The sequence below is a fragment of the Orcinus orca genome, chromosome 15, assembly GCF_937001465.1.
Source record: "Orcinus orca chromosome 15, mOrcOrc1.1, whole genome shotgun sequence".
In the NCBI taxonomy this organism is placed as follows: domain Eukaryota; kingdom Metazoa; phylum Chordata; class Mammalia; order Artiodactyla; family Delphinidae; genus Orcinus; species Orcinus orca.
The window spans coordinates 75,080,277-75,101,860 of record NC_064573.1 but is presented as its reverse complement, the minus strand read 5'-3'; the positions used below and the strand labels follow the sequence as shown (position 1 = coordinate 75,101,860).

At 57.1% G+C, this 21,584-nt stretch overlaps 1 protein-coding gene across 3 annotated transcripts in view; it reads left to right on the top strand.

Moving 5' to 3' along the window:
- Positions 1 to 18,925, top strand: part of RBM19 (RNA binding motif protein 19) — a 127,942-nt gene extending 109,017 nt beyond the window's left edge. Inside the window, exons 24-25 of one of the 3 annotated variants that reach the window (XM_033408751.2) lie at positions 11,546 to 11,656; positions 17,939 to 18,078. In XM_033408751.2, the coding sequence (XP_033264642.1) occupies positions 11,546 to 11,643 (98 nt within the window). In that variant the 3' untranslated portion in view covers positions 11,644 to 11,656; positions 17,939 to 18,078. Of the gene's footprint in view, positions 1 to 11,545; positions 11,657 to 12,404; positions 12,961 to 17,938 lie in introns of those variants that run through there. The other 2 variants (XM_049697605.1, XM_033408747.2) reach the window with 2 other exon arrangements.
- Positions 18,926 to 21,584: the final 2,659 nt, after the last annotated feature.

Sequence of the window (21,584 nt, the reverse complement as noted above, 5' to 3'; positions counted from 1 at the left end):
GGTAGGGCCGTGGTTACAAACTACAGCCCCACAGCCAGATTCAGCCTGCAGCCTACTTTTGTAAATAAAGCTTTTGGGGGGAACACAGCCATGCCCGTTTTTCACGCAGCGTCTCTAGCTGTGTCTTCGCCCTGTGAGGACAGAGTTGAGTAGCTGTGACAGAGACAGTGTGGTCTGCAAAGCCCTAAAACATTTACTATCTCCCCTTCTACAGAAAAAGTTTACAGCCCCTAGGGCTTGTGAGATGGCCGCCCTTCTTTTGTCTGAAGCCACGGGTGGCTAATTCCTCCCACATAACCCCCCTTTCTCAGAGAACGAACAATTCTAGAGGCATCATAACCCCACCCGCATCCTCCCAGCTAGAGTCCTCTGCTTAAAAATCCCCAGCTCGGGCTTCCCTGGTGGCGCAGTGGTTAAGAATCCGCCTGCCAATGCAGGGGACACGGGTTCAAGCCCCGGTCCGGGAAGATCCCACATGCCGCGGAGCAAGTAGGCCCGTGCGCCACAACTACTGAGCCTGCGCTCTAGAGCCCACGAGCCACAACTACTGAGCCCGCGTGCCACAACTACTGGAGCCCACGCGCCTAGAGCCTGTGCTTCACAACAAGAGAAGCCACCACAACGAGAAGCCCATGCACCGCAACAAAGAGTAGCTCCCGCTCGCCGCAACTAGAGAAAGCCCACGTGCAGCAACGAAGACCCAGTGCAGCCAAAAATAAATAAATACATTTATTTAAAAAAAAGAATCCCCAGCACTTCCTGGAACAGAAGCCGCAGTGCCTTGCTTCCCACTTCATTCATTCACTCACTCAATTCTCCATTGATCATCTAATTATCCAGCCTTATTCAGTACTGAGGACAAAGCGGCAAGCAAAAGAGAAGGTGCCTGCCTTCATGGAGCTAGTATTTGAGTGGGAGAGATGAATGATTCAAAAAAAAAAACAGTAATAATGAGAAAGTTATGGTGATCGCAAGCCCTGTGGAGGAAATGCAAAAAGATAACATCATACACTCAGGAGTGTGAAGAGGGAGGAGAGATTCCAAATGTGGTTGGAAAAAGTCTTTCCGAGGAGTCAGTGTTTCTGTGTGATTCAAAGAAGCCAGCCAGCCCAGGATCTGGGAGGAAATCATTCCGAGCAGTGGGAGCCGCAGGTGCAAAGGCCCTGGGGCAGAAGCATGCTCATCGCAGGCCATTGTGACTAGAGAATGAGTCCAGGGTGGAGAGTGGTTGGAAACAAAGCTGCAGAGGCCAGAAGGGCTCCCTGGTGGGGTCTTGTGGGGTGGGGCAGGGAGCCTGGCGTTTATTCAAGATACAGTGGGAAATCCCTCGAAGATTTAGAAAGAGGAGTGCCAGGGCCCGGTTTACACTCCATCCCTCATCCTCGCTGCTGCACGGGGCATGCATTGTAGAGGAGTAAGAGTATGGAATAGGAGTCCCACTATGGTCGTCCCAGCAAGCCACGGCGGTAGTCTGAGCAGGGACAGAGACAGGAAGGGTGGAAAGAAGCCAGTGGATTGAGCATATGTGGTAAAAGTAGAGCTGGCCAGACTTCTGGGAAGCAGGAGGGAAATTAAGGCCAGTACAGAGATTTTTGCTCAGAGCGAGCCACTCACAGGATGGTGGTGCTGCGTGATGATGAGGCCCTGGAAGCTGGGAAGAGTGGGTGGGGGTGGGAGTGATCCGGCCGCATGGGGTTTGAGACACCTATTAGGACTCCCCATGGGATGTCAAGCAGATAGATCTATGAGTTGGGAGCTCAGGAGCGAAGTCTGGGCTGAGATATAAATTTGGAAGTCATCAGCATACAGATGATATTTAAAGCCTGCAACAGTTCACCAACCCCCCCCCCCACCCATAACTTAATCATTCACAGGACGGCACACTTTCAAAAGACTGGGGACCAGGAGAGCCCATGATCCCCATGCCAGCCCTTGCAAATATGCCTCACTAATCATGGCCCTGAAAACATAATCATCGGGCTTTAAAAATCACACTCAGGAAAGTTCAAGCAAGTATGTGAAGTCACAGAAATTATTATTCAAAATATCCCTCTGCCATGGATCTTTCCAGCTACCTGGAGACAGAAGGTTCCTATAGGCTCCCCTCGCCTCGTTTTTATTCCTCCATTTGGGTGCCTTGCATCCCCTCCGTAAGGCTTTGCTGTGGCAGCCCTTCCTCCAGAGCTGTCAGAGGCTCCAGCAGAAGACAGGTGAGGGAGGGCTGTCCCGGATTGCCACAAAGGGTCCTGACAGAGGAAAGGTCACTATGGGCACCCGGGGCCACCCAGGAGGTGTTGCACCCCTGCCCCCTTGGAAGCGGGTGCCCGCCCCTGTCCAGGGTGCTGAATCTGTTCTTCCTTCTGCTCCCAGCCCTGTCGGTGGGTAGCAGCAGGAGAGAGGTTGAAACTGGCCGGGAGACCCACTCTTTGTCACATGCCCCAGGCCACCCCAGCTGATGCAGGCAGAATCGAGAGAAGAAAAGTCAAGAAGCCGGAGTCAAGGTGTCTCCTCGGTGGCAACTGCTAGCAATGGTGCAAATGGCTGAGCTGTGTCCAGGGAGCCAGGTTCAGAGAGCCGAATGCTTCTCCCTGCAGAGGTGCTAGGGAGGCTGGGGGGGCCTGGAGCAAGGTGGAGCAGGTGTCCTTGTCCTCCAGGTCACCCCCTCCCACTCCTCCCTCCTTCCACCCCCCACTCCCCGAGCCTCTTTGAGTGGTGTTTTGGAAATATTTCCAAGCGCTTCGGCAATATCCTGCACACTCTCTCCCCCTTCCCCCGGGAGCGGCTGTCCGTGCGGGGAAGGTACTTGCTCCCAATCCCGCTAAATTGTTATTGACTTGTGTTCTCTGCGTTCTGCAAACATTTCACTCGGCTGTCGCCAGTGAGGCCAGGAATCCCTGCTAGGGCTAACGGGGAAGCCAGCTGTGCCGGGCCATTTCTCCTGCTCTTCCTCATTGATCATGGAATTAAACTGACAGAAGGAGAATTTCAGAGCAACTTGGGAGGGGAAGGGGCTGGGCCCGGATTGGATGAGGGTTCGGGGACCTGGGGACCAGAGTGCTGGAAATAGGGTCAGGAGGAGGGTGGACTTGCCTCCAGGGTTGTGGCTGGTGACCGAGGGTGGCCGGGTTTGTTTCTGAACTGTAGGCTGGCCCAGGCCTGAGAAACCCAAGGAAAACACACAGACGAGGAGGTTGTTATTACTGCTTCATGACCACAAGTGAAACTAGTGGGGTTCTGTAGACAGAGAGTAGAGAGAAAGTAAACCAGAGGCTGCACTGGTGAGCTGTCGGCTGAGATCACAGATCTTTATTTTGCATAGAAGATAAGGGGGAGAAAAAGTGTTTTGTTTTAATTAATTGTCTCTATTTTGCTATCAGAGGACTTGACCTGAAAGTCAAGATTATGGCCTCTCTTGAAAAATCAGGTCTGACCACCCGAGGTCCTACATTCACATAGAGTAGCTGGGGTCGAGTTACATGGGCTTTTTTTTCTTCTTCTTCTTCTTTTGCCGCAGTCCGCAGCCCTCCCTATAGTCGCCCACCCAGACCGTTTAACTCCATCACATTCGCACTTACAGATCCTAGTGCAGACAGCTTGGCCCCTCGAGATGATGTTACTGATTCTTTCTTTTTAGCCTCTACTCCCAACCCAGGGCCTTTGCCAAGAGGAAAAGGACAGGTAGTTAATGTCGACCAAGCCCCTAGAAATGGGGAGATCCCTCCAGGCCCGAGACAGGAGAGTGGGGCGGGGAGCAGTGGGGGGCGCCTTCCAGCCTCTCCTGGTTTCTTTTTGTTTTGTCCTCTGCAATGAGTCACCTTCTCCTGGACACTCCCCTGCCTCCCCGGCCCACAGAGGCCACTCCAGCATCTGTAACTAATGCAGACGCATGCAGCACCAAGCCCCAGAGCCCCCAGGCTTAGTGGCCCCACGGCCCTACCAGGGCTGAACCCACAATAATCCAGGCCGGGCACCTTCAGCAGCCCTGGTGGATGGAGAGCCGCCAGCCCGGCCGCCTGGAACTCCTGTGTGCCCTGGATGCCCAGAGCACAGAGCAAGAAGAACCCGCCGGGCTGCCCCGGGGCTTCCTGCTTCCCAGGAGCCAGAGTCCTTAGCACTGTGATTCATAACGGCTGTAGTCACAGCTGTCTCAATAGCCAGTGTCCACCCCAGGCCATTTGCATCAGAACCTCTGGGGGTAGGGTCCAGGTATCTGAGGTTTCCCAGACGATTCTATCAGGCCGTGGGTTGGGAACCAATAGCTTCTTGAAAAAACGGCTGATGCAGGCACTGGGCCGCTGCCACGCGGCCTGAGTCTGTTTCACGCCTTCCCTGTTGAGAAGTTCCTTCTGAGGAGTCTGGGCTGGCGTCCCCCCCGCAGGGCGGGCAGCTGAGCCACGGGACCACAGGCATCGCCGTGGGGTGACGGGAAGACCCTGGGACCAGCCTGATCTGTGCTCAAGGCCCCATTCGGGCGAGTCTTCCCCAAGCCCTAGAACAGCTGCTTATGCATCTGGAAGGTGGGGCAGTAATATCACCTGGCTCGTGGGAGACCTGTGAGTGAGTCCACACCCAGCCCATGCCTGGAGCCCAAAGAGGCTGGGCTCAAAGCCCGGGGATGCTGGCTTCTCTGCCTTCATGTACGGTCGGCCCCGGCTCAGCCTGCTAGGTTCCCAGTTTCCTGAGTACCGCCCGCTCTCTGGGTGTCCTTGGACGACACCTGCGTTGTTACTTTTAACATGACTCAACACCTCTGTGTGCACCCAAGCCTTATCTATTGACTCTTCTTGTGGCGGGCACTACTGCCACGCCCTTTCTACAGAGAGCAACTCGATCAGGTGGCCTGGGACCAGTGAGTGACAGAGCTCAGAGCCCAGCTCCGCCCGCCCTGGGACCCCAGCATGGCCTCCATGGCTGCTGGCTCAGTTTCTCCTTTGGCGGCAGTATCCCTGGCACCAGGCCTGGCACATAGTATATATTCAATGACTGTTTGCTGTGAATGACTGAGGGCTGGAACCCTCAAGGCCTGAGATCAGGAGAGCAGGTAACTGTTCCCAGTTAACAAACAGGAACACCGAGGAAAGGAGTTAAGAGGCTCCCTTAAATCCTTGAGGTGGCAGAGGTGGGCCTGGGGCCCAGTCTCCCGTCTGCCAGCCCCGAGCAGGGGCTTTCGGATCACGCCTGGTTCTTGGGGGACCAGCTATGTTCTGCAAAGGCACATCCATGAAACACCTCCTGGTACCGAGCAAGGGCCACGCGTTTGGTCTTAGGAGCCAGGCTGATCCTCTCTAAAGAGTGCCCTTTATTCTGTGATCATCTAGTGTGTGCCTGCTGTGAACAGAGCCCTGGGAGGCAGACCCATCGCGGTATCTGAGGGTTTTGCCCATGGGGGCTGCCAGCCTGGAGCCTGGGAGGCAGGGGGACCCAGGAGCAGGCAGCCTCACACGCCAGGCCAGCCCTCAGGGTGCCGGCCCCTCGCAAGACCCACATCCTGTGTCTCCAGCACCGTAATGTCCCCAAGGGTGGGGACTGCAGGTTGCTTGTGCCCCCCGATGGCCTGGGGCAGCAGGCCACTGAGTCCGAAGGCTGTGGTGCCTTGTCCCAGCCTGGAATCCCGCCCTCCACTCTCAACCCTAACCTCCTTCCTCTCCTCCCCTCGAGGGACAGACCGGAGAGAGGGGCCACCTGCTCCCCCTCCCCCCTCCCCCCCAGCCTGTTGGAGTCGCCTCAGGTACGGTTTTAACAGGGGAAACCTGCTACACGGGCCTGCACTTTACGGTTTGCCAAGGCCTCGCCTGCCCTTTGTCTCGGGGAGTAGCAAGCTCGGGACCTCCAGGAACAGCTAGAAAACACCCAAATAAACGAGACCTCCCATCTCCAGGGGCAACTGGCACACACCCCATCTGTTATCCTTAGGTGGGGACACGGGCCCAGTGTGGCCAGATCAGCCAGTTTCGAGAGAAACTAGAAATGGAGATTCTTGTGTAGCCTGTCTTGTGTTTACATATTAGTAACTAAGGGTTTTTTGAACGTTCCGTGATGTCAGCAAATCCAGATGCCCTTCAGTGGGCCTGCCGGCTGAGGCCTGCTTCATTCCAATTGGTCACCTGTAGACAATGGTGTCTTAGTTTGGGTTCCCTGGAAGCAGCCCCTGACCAGCTAGGAGGGGAGCCAGTTTGGGGGATGCAGTGAACAGCCCCACCATACAGGCCACAGGGACCCCTGAGAGCCGTGTGGCACCTGCCCCAGAACTGTCCCCTGGAGTCGAGGGAGCTGGGACATTTCTCCAGGGGCCTTAAATCTCCAACACTTCCAGCCTACCCTATGCCAGGGCCACGTGTGCCCCTGTGGCCAGAGAAAGCTCCTGGCCCTCCAGGCGGGGAGCTATGAATACGCCCCAGAGCGGCCCGCTAACGCCGTACGTGACTGTCAGGAGGGGGGCGCCCACCGCGGCCGCCGCATCTGTCGAGGGCCGGTACTGCCATCCCCATTTTATGGAGGAGGGAAGTGACCTGCCCACGCGCTCTCAGTAACAGTACCCATTAACGACAGTAAGGGCGTCACCTCTCCCCCGCGGCTCCTGCGTGCCGGGTGCTGTTGTAAAGGCCTTCATCTGTGCCCTTCTAACGCCCTTTGGGACCCCAGGAGCTGGGTGCTGTTCAGTAACTACCGAGACTGAGCACAGAGAGGGGAGGCCTCGGCCCCAGGTGGCTCAGCCGGGGGGCGGCAGGCTTGCCTCCGGGCCGGGCAGCCTGGCTACAGCCGGCAACGCCATCAACTCCGAGCCCGGCCGCCCCGGCCGGTCACAGCTGCCTCCTCTCAGGGTTCCTTGCAGGATCCCCTCCTCCCCGACCAGCCCTGAAGCTTTGCCCTGTCCTCCCGACAGCCCCCCGCCCGCCTGCCTGCCCTTGCCTTGTGCACAGGGCGCCGGCGCCAGCCAGGGACGGGAGAGAGATGCGGGCTGGCGTTCTGTCAAGGAATTAATTGAAAAATAAAATCATTAGATGGGAACTCCAGAAATGCAAAATGGTGGCTGGAGAGTGGGGAGGGGGACGGGGGCAGGACTGGGGGGTTGCTGGGGGACGGCTGAGCTTTTTGTCAAGTTAATTTCTTGGGTGTTGATGTTTGGTGACATTCACTTGTTGTTTATCTCCGGGTGCAGCTGTGATACTGAAAGAGAACGCACAGCTTGTTTCGTTTATTTATTTTACACCTTTCTCTGGTTCTGCATTATGTTTGTTCGGTGAAAACCCACTGAGGCTTTTGATGTCGGGGAGATGGGATTTCAGCAGCTGTTCCCGGCAAGCAGGGCGCTCCGCGTGCGGATGGGGCCTGTGTGGGGGGGTGGTTGCTGGGTGTTGTCTGGTGGGGACTCGGGGCCTGACGTGTCCTCTGGGGGGCGGGGCGGTGCTGGGGGCCCCAGCCTGAGCCAGATACACCAGGCCCCAGGGTACCAAGCCCTTGGAGCGCCAGGCTCCGTGAGTGAACTCACTGATCCTTGCCGCCGCCCCGGGAGGTCGCGTCTCCACCCCCAATGTACAGACAGGCAGCCGAGACCCCAAGAATACAAGTGACCTGCCCAAGGTCACTGAGCGTTAAGTGGCAGAACTGGGACCTCAGACTGTCTGACTTCTGGGTGTCATGGAGTCAGCTGGTCGCTAACGACTTGCCTGCCACTCACCCCACAGCTGTCAGTGGAGACCCCTGTGCCTCTGGTTTCCAGCTGGAGGAGGGGGAACCATACCTGCTTTGGCCTTGACCAGCCAAATCACTTCATTCACTTACTGGACAACTATTTATTGCTCACCTACTGTGTACCAACCTTCCTGTGACAGCCCCTGCCCTGCTGGCACTCCCTGGCCTAATGGCAGAGGGACACATTAAATCAACACCTCTGACATGAGCAGTAGTAACAAAGATGGTGGTCGCAGCACTGTCATGGAGCCTGACCAGGTGCTGGCATTGCTCTTTTCTCTCCTCAGTGCTCACCACAGCCCCAGGAGGTAGGCATTCCTAGTGTCCCCATATTACAGATGAGGAAACTGAGGCCCAGAAGGGCTAAGTCTGCTGCTCACAGCCTCACAGCCAGTCCATGCCTGGGCTGTGGGGTCAGTGCCCCCTGTTCCTGAGCACAGTTACAATAGGTGCTGGGGACAAGTCAGGGGGCTCTGAAGGGCTTTTGCAGGAAGAAGGAGCCCTCACCTCCCGGGGAGTCAGGACGGCAGCAGAAGGCAGCCACAGAGAAGGGAGGGGTGGCGGAACAGCCCCGTCCCCCCACGTTATACGTGAGGGGTTGAATCTCGGACGGGGCACATGCCCTGCCCAAGGTCACCCAGCTCGGGAATGGTCAAAGCCAGACGCAGTGGCCACACGCCCTGTCACCACAGGGTCCTGCGTGATCTTGGCCCCGCCCCCAGGCAGGGCCCCTCGGGAGATGCCACAGAGCTCAGCACAGAGCATGCGTGGGTTGCAAACTAGACCGTCTGAGGCGGAATCCAGGGGCTGCCACGTGTTAGCTGGGGGCGGGGGGGCGCCTCCGGTCTGTATGCTCCTCTGCACCTCCGTTTTCCCACCCATGAAATGGGGGTGATGACACCAGCCTCCGGAGGGTTTATGAAACTAAGGTGAGACACCACTTGTTAAGTGCCCGTCCTGTGTGTTTCCTCTTCCAGCTATGTCGCCCCTCCCTCTGGGCCTCAGTTTCCCCAGTCATGGTGCCTCTCTTCCCGCCACTCCATTTGTTTGTTTGCTGTCCCGACAACTGCAGTTTTACTTTTTAAAAGTTACCCACATTGGTGCCCCTTTTTATTCATTCACTCAGTCATTCATTCATCCATTTTTATGTTCAACAAATGATGACAGAGCACCTACTGTGCGCTGAGCCCTGGGACGGTCTCTCGCAGTCTGGCTCACAGTGTGGTGGAGCCAGGCCAGTGCAGCGCTCGGGATGTTCCGGTGACAGAGAGGCCCTCGGAGCTGGCCAGGCCCCTGGTGACCCTGGGCCGTGCTTCTCTGAAAGGTCCCCGAGGTGGGCTGGTGCCCGAGGGGTGCCCTGTGCTGGCCACTGGGGGCACCCGGAGTTCACGCCCCAGTCACCGCCTGCGCGGTGCTCCTGGGCCAGCTGGGTAAGAGCCACCCCTGTGCCTGGCACCTGCCCCCTTGCCAGTCTCAGAGTCATGCTCAAGCCGTGGGAAAGAACAAAAATTCTGCCAAGGTGAAAGCGGTAGCTGCCACCATCACGGCTGCTGCTCCACTGGCCGCCGCCTCGCGCCCCAGGCCAGCCCAGGAGAGCAGGGGCAGCCGTCCAGGAGCCCAAACCTAGCCCATCGTTAGCCTCTGGGCGGGGGGTGTCAGTGACAGGCCCGCAGGTCCTATTTTGCTGCCCTTCTGTTTCCTGGCTCCTACTACCTGTCCAAAGGTCCAAGTTCCAGAGACCGTTGCGCACTTCCGGCAATTATTTGGAAACCCAGAGGGGGCGGCGGGGGCGAAGGAAGCAGGTGTCCGCCCCAGCCCCTCCTGTCCCCCTCCCTCCTCATGACTAACAACATGGTGATGATGGCCTGAGGCTCCGGCCGGGCGGGCCTCCCACCCCTTCCTCACCCTCCCCGAGGGGCCAGCCCCTCCGCGTCCCCCCTTTCTGCCCCATTCGCTCATCCCCTCGTTCAACAGCTGCTCACAGGCACCCACTAGGTGCCAGGCAGTGCGCTGAGGCAGGAGACACGGCCGTGAACGGGGTAGCTCTGTCCCCAGACGAAGAAGCGCCCGCCGGGTGGTGAGAAGTGCTATGGGGCGAGGCGGGCTTGGAGAGCGGGGCCTGTAGGCAGCGGCCAGGGGAGTCCTCTCTGAGGAGGGGACGTGGGAGCAGGGGTCTCCGGGTGGGAGCGCACTTCGCGGGCCTGGGAGGGCCCGGCCCAGGCAGTGCCTTGAGATGACCACGGAGAGCTCCCGGAGCGGAGCAGGAGAGCCTGTCCTGGAAGGATCCCTCGGGCTGCTGTTGGCGGGGGAATAGGTGGCCCTGAGGGTGAGGGCGGAAGCAGAGTCCGCTGAGAAGGTGCGAGTGCTCGGGTCAGGCAGTTAGCCGCGGAGAAGAGGAGAAGGGTCAGCGTCCGGGTCAGGTTCTTAGGAATGAGATGGAGAAATAGCCTCAAAGAGGTCAAGTCACTTGTCCAAGACCACCTGGAAGAGACCCAAGATGCTGCATCTCGAGGGCGAGCGTTGGGCTAGGCTCTGGGGAGACCCGCTGCCTGCAGGAGCCCCAGACCCAGTGGGGAGATGGGAGCTAAGGATCGCAGTGGCAATTTGGCCCGCCCGGAGGACTTCACAGAGGAGGTGTTGTTTGAACCAGGGAAGGAGAGGCTATTGGGACAGCATCCGACAGCTGCCTCAAAACAAGCCCAGCGTTATCTGGGGGTGAGGCTGACCATGAATGACTGGTTAGACAGCAGAGGGACTGACAGAGTCAATCTAAGCCCAGAGCCTTCCCCCTCCCACCCCCACCCCATTCCCTTCCTGGAGGGCCGCGAGGACCAGCACACCTCCCCCCTCCACCCTTTGTCTCCCTAGCAGTCTCTGGGCAGCACCTGAGGCTTTTATGAAAAGAGGAAAGACGGTGGGCTTTGGTGTGTCTTGGGTCCTGGTTTCACCACTTCCTAGCTGAGTGACCTTAGACTTGCCTGTCTTTGCTTCAGTGCTCTCACCTGTGAGAGGTAATAATAATACCTCCCCATGGGATTGTTGAGGAGATAAGAGCCATAGCACAGAGCAGATAGTCAATAGTGTTTGGCACCCTGGGGACATATATTTTGCCGAGCCCACCATGCCCTTTCACACTGTGCATCTACCTCCCCTTCCCCGTCTCCTCACAGAGAACTCCTCTGCATTCTTCAAAGCCCAGGTCAAATAGCCCCTCTTCTCTAAAGCCATCTCTAATTGTTTTTCCCTCCATGCCTCATCTGGAGTCCTTGAGCATCCAGTCACCCAGCATTTACTAAACACCTACTGTATGCCAGCCACCTACTATACCATTAAAAGTCTGCGACTCCAAGAGAACAGGAACTTGTTTCCCAACCCCTGCCCTCGCTTGACTTGGCCTCTCTGGAGGTTCTGGCTCCCCCTACATCAGGCAGAGACTCGCTAACCTCTGACCTGCCGGGAAGGGCCTTCCTCCCTTCTTTCCTCGGTGGGTGGAAGATGGGCAGGGGTGGCCGACAGGGCTGGGAGAGAGGCTGCCCCCTGGTGAAGTAGACTAAGCCTCCGTGTTTCTCTGTTTCCCGCTCTGTGCTCTCTTCCCCTTTCTCATATCTCCTTTGATGCTCCTTCCCCCTCTTCTTGTCTTTGCTTATTTCTTCTGTCTCGTCTCCCCACCCCGACCCCGGGTCTGTACCTGCTCTCCTACCTCCCACCCCTTCCCTCTGTCCCTTCCTGAATCCCCTCCGCCTGCTCCCTGTTTGCTCTTCCCTTCCCTCTCCCTCTCTGTCGTCTCTCTCTTCCTGACTCCCAACCCTCTCGGCTGTTCTTTTCTCCTCTCTTGCCATCTGGGCTCCCGCAGAACCCCCGAAGAAAAAGCGGTCTGTGGTGTTGGACGAGATCCTGGAGCAGCTGGAAGACAGTGAGGACGGCGGTGACGAGCAGACCCTTCAGCCGTGAGCTGGCGCCGAGGGTACGTGGCTCCAGAGCCCTGGGGACGGGGCACAGCCGCTCCGGCTCTGCATCCCCTACCACGGGGGCCGGGCGGGCCGCACCGCCCGGTGGGGCAGCAGCAGCAGGCAGCCCCGCCCTCCACTGGTCCAAGGTCGGAGGGGACGATGGCCTCAGCCCACTGCCCGGGCATCCCGGGCCCCAGGCACTGACTGCGACTGCTCTGTGCCCAGCACTGCAGGGCCAGAGAACAGGCGCAGGATGCCACCGCGCCGGGCAGTCCCTCGTGGCAGCACGAGGATCTGGAAGTGGCAGAAACCACCGAGCCCTGCGTCCAGCCCAGCCATTGGCGGTTCCCGCACAAGTTCCCCCTCTTGCTTCTCCTCCCAGCAACCCTGAGATGCAGACAGGGCCTCACCGTGCTGGCGCCAAGGCCAGGGTGCAGGCGGACTTCAGGGCTTGCCCCGGGGTGCGCAGCTACATGGGCGCAAGGACCCTCGGGCCCCACTGCCCACGAGCCGGGAACACTCACCAGGCTGAAGGCAGCTCTCTGGAGTTGGGCGCTTTGGGCATGAAGCCCCGCTCCACCCAGCACAGACTGGGGACCCTGCCAAGTCAGCTCAGCTCACTGGGCCCAGCCTCCTCAATAACTGGTTCCCACCTCAGAGGGCTTTAGCGAGAAAGAAATGTAATAATCGTGAAGAACGCCAGGAACAGTGCTGAGCGTGTGAGGCGGGCCCCAGAAGCTTCTGTTCTCGCTCCCCCTCCAGGGCTGCTAAGCTGGAGTTCCCGCCTCCGTCTCTCCAAGGGACTGCTCACAGCCTGGGACGTGGCCTCTGTCCTGCCCCTTCCTCGCCACTTGGGACCACGGGCCCTGGTTCAGTCACAAGAGCGTCTTCCGTCCGTGCTGACCGTGGGGCCACTCACGAAGCACTAAGCTCCAAACCCAGACACCGGCTCATGGGTTGAGCCCGGCTGTGTCACTAACGGCAGACGCCCTCTACTCACAGGCTGGGGACGCCGTGAAATGCAAACAGGTCCCCAGCCCTGGCAAGCAGCGTCCCAAGGCTCATCCCAGACCTGGGGTGCCCACACCCACTCCCGCCTGGAGATTCACACCCAGCACACACCAGGAGGGGGATGGTAGAGAGGAAAGAGCTATAACCCGTCTGCCCTGGGTCTGAACCCCAGCTGTGTGACTTTGGACCGGCGCGGTCCCCTCTGACCCTCAGCTTCTCTTTCTATAAAATGGGGGTGATCTAGTACCTACCTCAGAGACGGTGCTCGGACTACATCAGCCAGTCCAAGTAAAGCCCAGAGCAAGCACTCGTCAGCGTTTTTGTCCTTCTTCGTTTGGGGCAGCTGGGCCCCGAGTGAGAGCCCAGGGATCTTCTGACTTGCTGTGTAAAATTTGGTCTGTGTATTTTTCTGGGAGGAGGTTTCAGTCCACACCAAGCAGTTTTCGGAGTGGCCTGGGATCCAAGCAAGACCACACAGCGCTGACAGTCCTGCAAGGCTGCGCGTGTCCCCAGCTCCCTGGGGCGCAGGTGCTTCCTAATCCATCCTAGGTTATCCCTGGGACACAATGGAAGCAAAAGACCCAGACCCGGAGCGGCTCATATCCCAGCTTTTATAGTGAGGTGTCTCCCCGACATCAGACCGTAGAGCCTGTGTGGGGTCCCTCGGGTGACCAGGCTCCCAAGTTTCCGTGGGTCCCAGGGATGACAGGGCTGGGGTCCACCCCCTCCCTCCCCACTGCTTGTCCCGTTAAGGACCACGTGGATTCTTTTGGTTAAAGAAGATTGCAGACCCGTGGGCCTGGCACGGGAGGAGGCGACATTGGCACCGGCTTCACTGAAGGTACTAGAATGTCCCCAGATCGGAATTCACCACCTCCTGCTGTTGCCATGCCAGCTCGGGCTCTGCATTCAGACCATTCTGGGTTCCTGGTAACATCCACCACTCGCCAGCCTTGTGAGTGTGGGCCAGTGACTTAACCTTTGATTCCTCAGTCTTCTCATCTTTAAAATGGGATGGTGCTAACAGCACCTCCATATACCGGGGGTATTGTGAGGCCCAGAGAGCTTCAGGCACCTGCAGCTGAATCTGACCCCAGGGCCTCAGGTCTTTCTTGACCTTCATGCTTTACTATCTTCCCTGAGTCCAGAAGAAAAAACAAGCAAGCCCCGGGCCCGAGCCCAGAGAAAGCTCAGGACCAGCAGGGGAGCAAGGGGGTTGCGAAGCCCATGGCCTGAGGGCGCAGCAGGCGGGAAAGCCGCCAGCCGCTCAGCCAGCCGCACGCAGGGAGACTGTGGCCCCTTCCCTCCTGCCTGCCCGTCCCAGCCTGGCGTCTGTACCCCCAACCCTGGGGGCTTACTGTCTGGGGGGGAAGGGCTCCCCCATAAGCAAATAGAAGCAGTCACTTCAACTCCCCTAGAGATCTCGGGGGGGGTACCCATCACCCCACCTTCGTGCCACACCTGGCCCTCACCAACGCCCATAGCAGACTCCACGCTGCCCCAGGAGCACTGCATTCTCCACATGCAGCCATGAGCTGGATCATGGGGAATGTAGTGTAAAGCCCTTCGGCCCTGCCCCCGCGTGCACACTTGGAGTAAAACCACACTCTTCACCACGATGAGCAAGAAGGCCCTGCCTGCCCTGCCCCTGCCGCTCACCTACTGCTCTCCGACCTGGAAGCACAGTCCCACCCCAGGGCCTTTGCACCTGCTCTTTACTCTGCCTGGGACACCCTTCCTCCACTTTCTTCCTGTTTCCTTCCCCCATCTCCACCAGCCACTCTGAGATCTTCATTTAAGCTTCCCTCCCTTCCTCAGAGAGACAGCCCCGACCACCTTATGGAAAGTAGCCACGCTCCGTTCCTCTCCATGCCCAGCCCCTGCCCCCATGTCGTCCTCAGCCGATCCTGTCCCTGTTCCTTTCAGTCACAGCACCTGGCGCCTGGAGGCTGAACAAGTGTCTCAGTAACCCTGAGCCCTGTCCCCCACCCCTTTGAAAGTAACTCTTTAAATAGGAACTACTAAAGCTCTCGTCATTTTTATTATCATAATCATCATCAGCATTATTATTGGTATTCTGGAATAAAAAGTGTAGCTAGGTAATAATAAAATAAAGCCAGGTCTTTAGCCTGGCCCAGAGGAGGGCCCATCTTTCCGCCTTTGAGGGAGAGGGACTGCGTGAAAGCATTTCAGAAGAAAAGCCTCCACCCAGTGTGTGCCGGGTGAACTGGGGAGACTCCGGGCCTTGGAGCCAAGGCCCTGGGGAGATTGACGGTCACTGTTGCCACCAGAGCAGTGGGGCACCGGGGGAGCTTCCAGGGAGGGGGCTTCAGGTGAGTTCGAATGATGATGGGACATCAGAGGTCCCAAACCACCAGAAGACGTAGGAGAGAAATTCCAGAAATAAAGCACGAGGTCGCACCTGAGGAAGCACGAGCATTCTGAGGTGGGTCATGGTGGAAAGGAGCCCGTGTATCCAGGAAGGCAGCCTGGAGGGAGTGACCTCTGCCCAGCAGCCCCCGAGCAGGCCAAGCAGAGACGTGGTTTACCCAGTTGCTCCTCATACGAAGCCAAAGCCAGACTCAGGATGGGCCCACGGTTGCCGTGGTGCAGTCGGGAAATAAGTGAGCCCCTCCCCCAGAAACGGCCGGTGTCGCTGTGCTTATTCCTGACCTTTTCCATCCTGGGGTTACCCGTGGGCACCGATGCCATTGCCACAGTAGACTGGAAGCCAGGCTCGGGCCCTTGTGTCAGCGCTTGTAGGTCATTCCACAGACCCTCAGCCGTGGGGTGATCCCAGGGTGTGAGGTCTGCCCCCTTCCTCCCTGGGAAACGCGAGCTGGCATCCTCCAGCCGGTTTGCACGCTCTGCAGGGGCTGGTGTGGAAGATCACAGGACTGAAGTAAGCCCAGGTCCCAGCGGAAGCACCTTGACCCTGGGAGGGCGCCAGGCATTTTGCAGTGTCTCAGAAAGGAAAGGGGGCGGGGGGAACAGCACAGGCCAGAGGCAGAGAGAGGGTGATGGAGTTAAGTCCTCAAACCAACGGCTAATCCTCACCCCCAATCATTCATTCATTCATCCATCGGACACTAGGCATCCCTCTGCACTTGGCACTGTGCTGGGTGCCAGGAATACAGGGACAGAAACACTGGATCCACACGGGAGTTTGTCTCCTGGGCTTGAAGACCCGAGAATCAGGCGGAAGACAATTTCCAGCGGCCTTTGCCCCCGTGTTTTTCCTCCTTTCCTTTTGCCGCCGCCTTGGGCTCTTTTGTCTTTTGTGGCGGGGCCCGTCCCTCCCAGCGCCTGTCTGTGCTCTGCAGCTTCTAGGAAAGGATTAGTGCAAGCCGAGCATGGAGGCTTTGGTGAGCAGAGCCGAGTTTGGTTTCAACATCTAATTCAATTTGTTCTGCCGAGATTGAAATATGAAATGGTTGCCAGTCAAACGTTCAAAGGACGGCGAAGGGAGAGTGAGCGCCTGCTGAAATTTGAATTTTAATGAAAATGACTTTAACCCTTTGGTACGCCTTGCAGAAATGAAACACGCTCCCCTCCCACGAAAAAGCCTCTCTGGTTCTCTTTGCTGAGCTTCGCTAATAACATGCAATCATTTTTTTCAGCAGTATTAATAATAACAGATTAATAGAATCCTGGCTTAATAAGAAATTTGTTCTCCCATCTTGCCCCAGCCACTGAAATAGGCACCTTCCCCTAGCTGACTTTTCCAAACCCCACGCCAGACAAGCCAGGCCCCCGTGTTGCATGCCCTCGTAACACCTAAGCGCCTCCCTGGCCCCGTCACAGCTGTAAATGGTTGTCTGTGTCGTGGTTTCGTGTCTGTCCTCCCTCCTGGGGTTGTCAGCCCCAGGAGGGCAGGGTCCATACCTGTTCCCTGTGCACCGCATCTCCTGTGCCTCTTGGGCAGGAAGTGGTTGGTAAATATGTGATGAAGGAACGAACGCCAACTTTGTCCTCCCAGCAGCTGTGGGAGGTAAGTTTACGAGATTGTACAGAAGTGGAGCCTCCAAGGGGGAGGCGACATTCCCAGGTGACACGGCACAAGGGGCTGGCCCCGGGACTCGCGCCCAGCTCCAGGTAGCGGGAAGCCCGAGTTCCAACCTGCCTCGAGCTCTCCTGCCCCGGGCGGTGGGGCAGCACGTGCTCGCAGGAGAGCCTGGCCCCACTCGGGGCCTTAATGCACACCCTCCTCTCGTCACCCCTGCACCGCGGGCTGCGCTGCTGTCCCATTTTACAGATGTGCTCGAGGCTCAGGAAGGAAGGCCGGCGTGTGCTGGAAATCAACAATCTGACCTCAGGGCGGCTTGAATGAAAGGCATCCAGTCATTTTTCCCCTGACAGGTCTCTTCCTGCTCAGCACCTACTTACCATGAACTCCTAACATGCTGTTTGATTTTGTTTTTAATACCATCGAATGCCGTCAATCCCCAGTGCACGGGCACATGTTGGGGCTCAGTGGGGCTGTGGAGGGCACCAGGGTAGAGCATGAGGGTGATGGGGTACCCCCGAGACCCCCGGAGGACGGTCACCTCCCGAAGGCAGAGCCCGTGGCCTCATCCCCGGGGGCTCCCGTTGCTGCAGAGCCCAAGGAGAGGTCTGAACCTGAAACACCTGGGCGCAGGCATCCTAAGATGTTTGCTCAGGCTGCTGTGCACCAGGCCCAGCCCTGGGTGCTGGGAGAGACACTCCCGAGTCCCCAGGAGCTGACAGTGGGATGTGGGGAGACAGACAGCAAGCAGATGTTTTCTCCTCTGGTGCTACTGAGGCTGCTTTCTGTACGGGGTGTCCGGAGGGACCGAGGGAGGACTCCCCAAGGAGGTGGCGTGAGAGCAGAGCGGGAAGGAAGGGACGGAGGGGCAGTGGGACTGGGAAGACCACTGTGCAGGCTCAACTGGGCTGCCGAGCCCAGGGCCCCTGCAGTAATCCAGGGGAGGCGTGGCGGCTTCAGCCAGCAGAGGAGGTGACAGGCGGCCGGGTCCCAGATGTTTTGAAGGTGGAGCCCAGGGGACAGACTAGAGGTCTGGCTGTGGGCTGCGCGGCGCCATGGTCTGGGCCCTTAGCCCCGGGAAGACAGAAGCCAGCATGTGCTGAGACAGGCCACATGCAGGAGCTGGCCCAGAAGAGAAACCAGGAGTTGGGTTTTTAACGCGTTCAGTTGGAGAGAGCTGTCGGGTGGAGATGGAGAGCTTCCCAGAGGATGCGTGTCTCCAGTTCAGGAGAGAGGGCTGGACCAAAAGTGTAACAGGAAATCATCTGCTTTGCTTTAGGAAATCTAAGAAGCAGCGTGGAGGCTCACAGCCGCGTGCAGGCAGAGCTGGGATGTCCTCGCTCAAAGCTCACCAGTTCCCAGTTCATTTTGAAGCCACTTTTACGTGGTTCCAAACTCTCTTGACCACAGGATCCCTTTTTCCAAGCAAAAGTCTTAGAAAAACCAAGAACCCCAATGTAGAAAACAGAGAAAGTAGAACCGCTCTATTCAAAGTCAGGGTGTAAGAGCCCGCACGTGTTCATCCTCCCTGTCAGGAGTTGGTTGGAAAACCACTGATGTAAACATGTCTCATGAAGCATGGAGTGCAGGCTTCCGTGGTACACGAGGTGATTTCAGGCAGCCCATAAACTTTATTTTTTTTAATTTTTAACTTATGGGTTTATTTTCACATGTATGTTACAACTGGAAATATACAGCTAGCTCATCAAGCCAATGGTTTTGCCAAGCCCTAAGGAGGAGGTAAAAAAAATAGTGAATTTGTATAAAGAAAATTATTAAGAACATGAATGTGATACAAAGAAGAAGTGGTAAAGGGGGCTTCCCTGGTGGCGCAGTGGTTGAGGGTCCACCTGCCGATGCAGGGGATGCGGGTTCGTGCCCTGGTCCGGGAAGATCCCACATGCTGCAGAGCGGCTGGGCCTGTGAGCCATGGCCGCTGGGCCTGCGCATCCAGAGCCTGTGCTCCGCAACGGGAGAGGCCACAACAGTGAGAGGCCCGCGTACGGAAAAAAAAAAAAGAGAGACAGAAGTGGTAAAGGGAATTCCCTGGCTGTCCAGTGGTTAGGACCCCATGCTTTCACTGCCAAGAGCCTGAGTTCAATCCCTGGTCAGGGAGCTAAGATCCTGCAAGCCACACAGCTTGGCCAAAAAAAAAAGTGGTAAATAAGGGACATGAGTGATCTAAACTGGGGGTTGGTAGTCTGCGGGCCTGTGGACCAGGTCCAGCTGCTGCCTGTTTGTAAAAATAAAGTTTTATTGGCACACAGCCATGCCCATTAGTTTACAGATGGTCTAGGCTGCCCTCCTGCTGCAGTAGCAGAGCTGAGTAGTTAAAACAGACTGTATGGCCTGCAGAGCCCAAAATATTTACCGTCTGGACCTTAACATCAAGTTTGCCAATCCCTGATCTAAAGCAAGCCCCTCTAATCTTGCAGCTCAGAAAGCCAGAGCCAGAGAGGGCGGGTGGCTTCCCCAAGGTCACACCGTGGCACTGCTCCCCATTCTGTGCCCTCCCCATCCTGCCACCTCTGCCCAGACCCAGCCAGGCTCCCTGGGCCAGAATCCCAGCTCTGCCGCTTGCCTGCAGCGTGACCTTGACCTTGCTCCTCGGCCTCTCTGTGCCTCGGTCTCCTCATCTGTGAACTGAGAACAACGGCCATACGACTCCTGGAGTTGTGAGGATCAAGTGAGTACAGTATGGTCCCTGCCATGCAGCAAGCACTGTACGAGCGTTCGCCGTAGTTACCCCATTCCGCAGCGTAAGGCGTGCCCCCCGGGCCCCGGCAGGCTCTCGCCATCACCCACCACGCAGCACAAACCCCGAGCCCAGGGCCTTCTGGCTCAGCAGCAAAATAAGAGGGGCCCTGCAATCTAATTAGAGCATCGCCAGAAGCCAGGGCTGCGTCCCCTCCAGCTTCTTTAATAGACCCCACTTCCCCTTAATTGCAGCTCTCATGAAAGCGATCCACTGGGGCTGCAGTGCCCCATCCTTGGGCTCAGGCCAACAGCAGACATTTCTCTGTAGTCGTGCAGATTTCTGGACGGCAGCTGCTTCTGCCTTCCCTAGGAACTGTCTGGAGCCCTCCCTTCTCCTGGACCCCCAAAAACATTCCAGGCGATAATATCACCGCCATCTTGCATGTCTGTGTGTTGCCCCGCGGTTTACAAGGTGCTCTCGCAGCCTTGAGTCTCGGCTGCAACAAGGCAGAGGCTGTCGCTCTCATTGCCCAGGTGAGGAAACTGAGGCTAGAGGACTGCAGTGAGCCGTGCATGGCTAACACTCCAGGAAGATGCTGGAACAAGGCAGGCCCCCTTGCCTCCAGGCATCTTCACTGGCCACCGCCCACAGTCAAAGTTTTGGCTGCTTGGGAGAAGGAAGGACGCTTGAGGAGTGGTGGGCCACATAAGACATAGCCTAAAACACTGGTTCCTTTAATGATTCTCAAACTGTATTTCCCAGAGGAGCTGGGATGTGGGTCCAGAGCCCTTAAGCCCCTCCCCGTCCAGTATTTCTAGTCTTGGGTTCAGTTGCCCAGCCCTCAAAGAATAAGCATCTCACCGCAACAGTTCTGAGCTGGGAGATCTTTTGTAGACTGAAATGCTAGCCAGCTTCTTCACCTGGTGCGCAACCAAAGAACAGAAGCCAGCTAGAGATGCCGCCAACTGTGGTGGCCTTGCAGACAGACGGTGTATTAGAGTGTGTTTCCCCTGCTGTGACAGACCCCAAAATCAGTGGTTTCAAGAAGATGGAGGCGGACTTCTCTCACGTGACATTGGGAAGGTGAGCACGCTCGCTCTGACAGGGCACTGCATAGTGGCAGGGACCTGGCTGCCTCCAGATCACACGGCCAGGAGGGCTCTCTCTGTGCAGGACCCGGCCAGCAGGAGGACACAGCCTGGGCCGCCTCATGTCACTTCTGCCCGCATCTCTTTGGCCAGGACAGAGTCACATGGTCAAACCTGCCTTCAAGGAACACTGGGAAATAGTCATTCTCCTGGGTGGCCGTCGGCCCATTAAGACATGGAGGTCCCGGTGCTGCAGAAAGCAGGAGAGGGAGTGTGGGAGTGGCTATAGCAGCATCTGCCGTGGACGCAGCCAGGCTGCTGCCCGGCGTCTTCACGGGTCATTGTCAAGATCAATTTCACTGTCCCTGATTGTCACCTTTTGAGCTGACTTTAGAACTCAGCCCCACGTGAGCGCCATTCACAGATCCAAAAATATTCTTCCATGGATTCTTTTTTTAAATTTTTATTGGAGTCTAGTTGCTTTACGATCTTGTGTGTGTTTCTGCTATACAGCAAAGTGAATCAGCTATACGTATACATATATGCGTTCTTTTTTGGATTCCCCTCCCATTTAGGTCACAGCATTGAGTAGAGCTCCCTGTGCTATACAGTGGGTTCTCATTAGTTATCTATTTTTTTTAAATTTATTTTATTTATTTATTTTTGGCTGTGTTGGGTCTTCGCTGCTGTGCGCGGGCTTTCTCTAGTTGTGGCGAGCAGGGGCTACTCTTTGTTGCAGTGCACGGGCTTCTCATTGCGGTGGCTTCTCTTGTTGCGGAGCACGGGCTCTAGGCACACAGGCTTCAGTAGTTGTGGCACGTGGGCTCAGTAGTTGTGGCTCACGGGCTCTAGAGCACAGGCTCAGTAGTTGTGGCGCATGGGCTTAGTTGCTCCGCGGCATGTGGGATCTTCCCGGACCAGGGCTCGAACCCGTGTCCCCTGCATTGGCAGGCAGATTCTTAACCACCGCGCCACCGGGGAAGCCCTAGTTATCTATTTTATACATAGTATCAATAGTATATGTATGTCAATCCCAATCTCCCAATTCATCCCACCCTCCACGTTTCCCCCTTGGTGTCCATACGGTCGTTCTCTACGTCTGTGTCTCTATTTCTGCTTTGTAAATAAGATCGTCTACA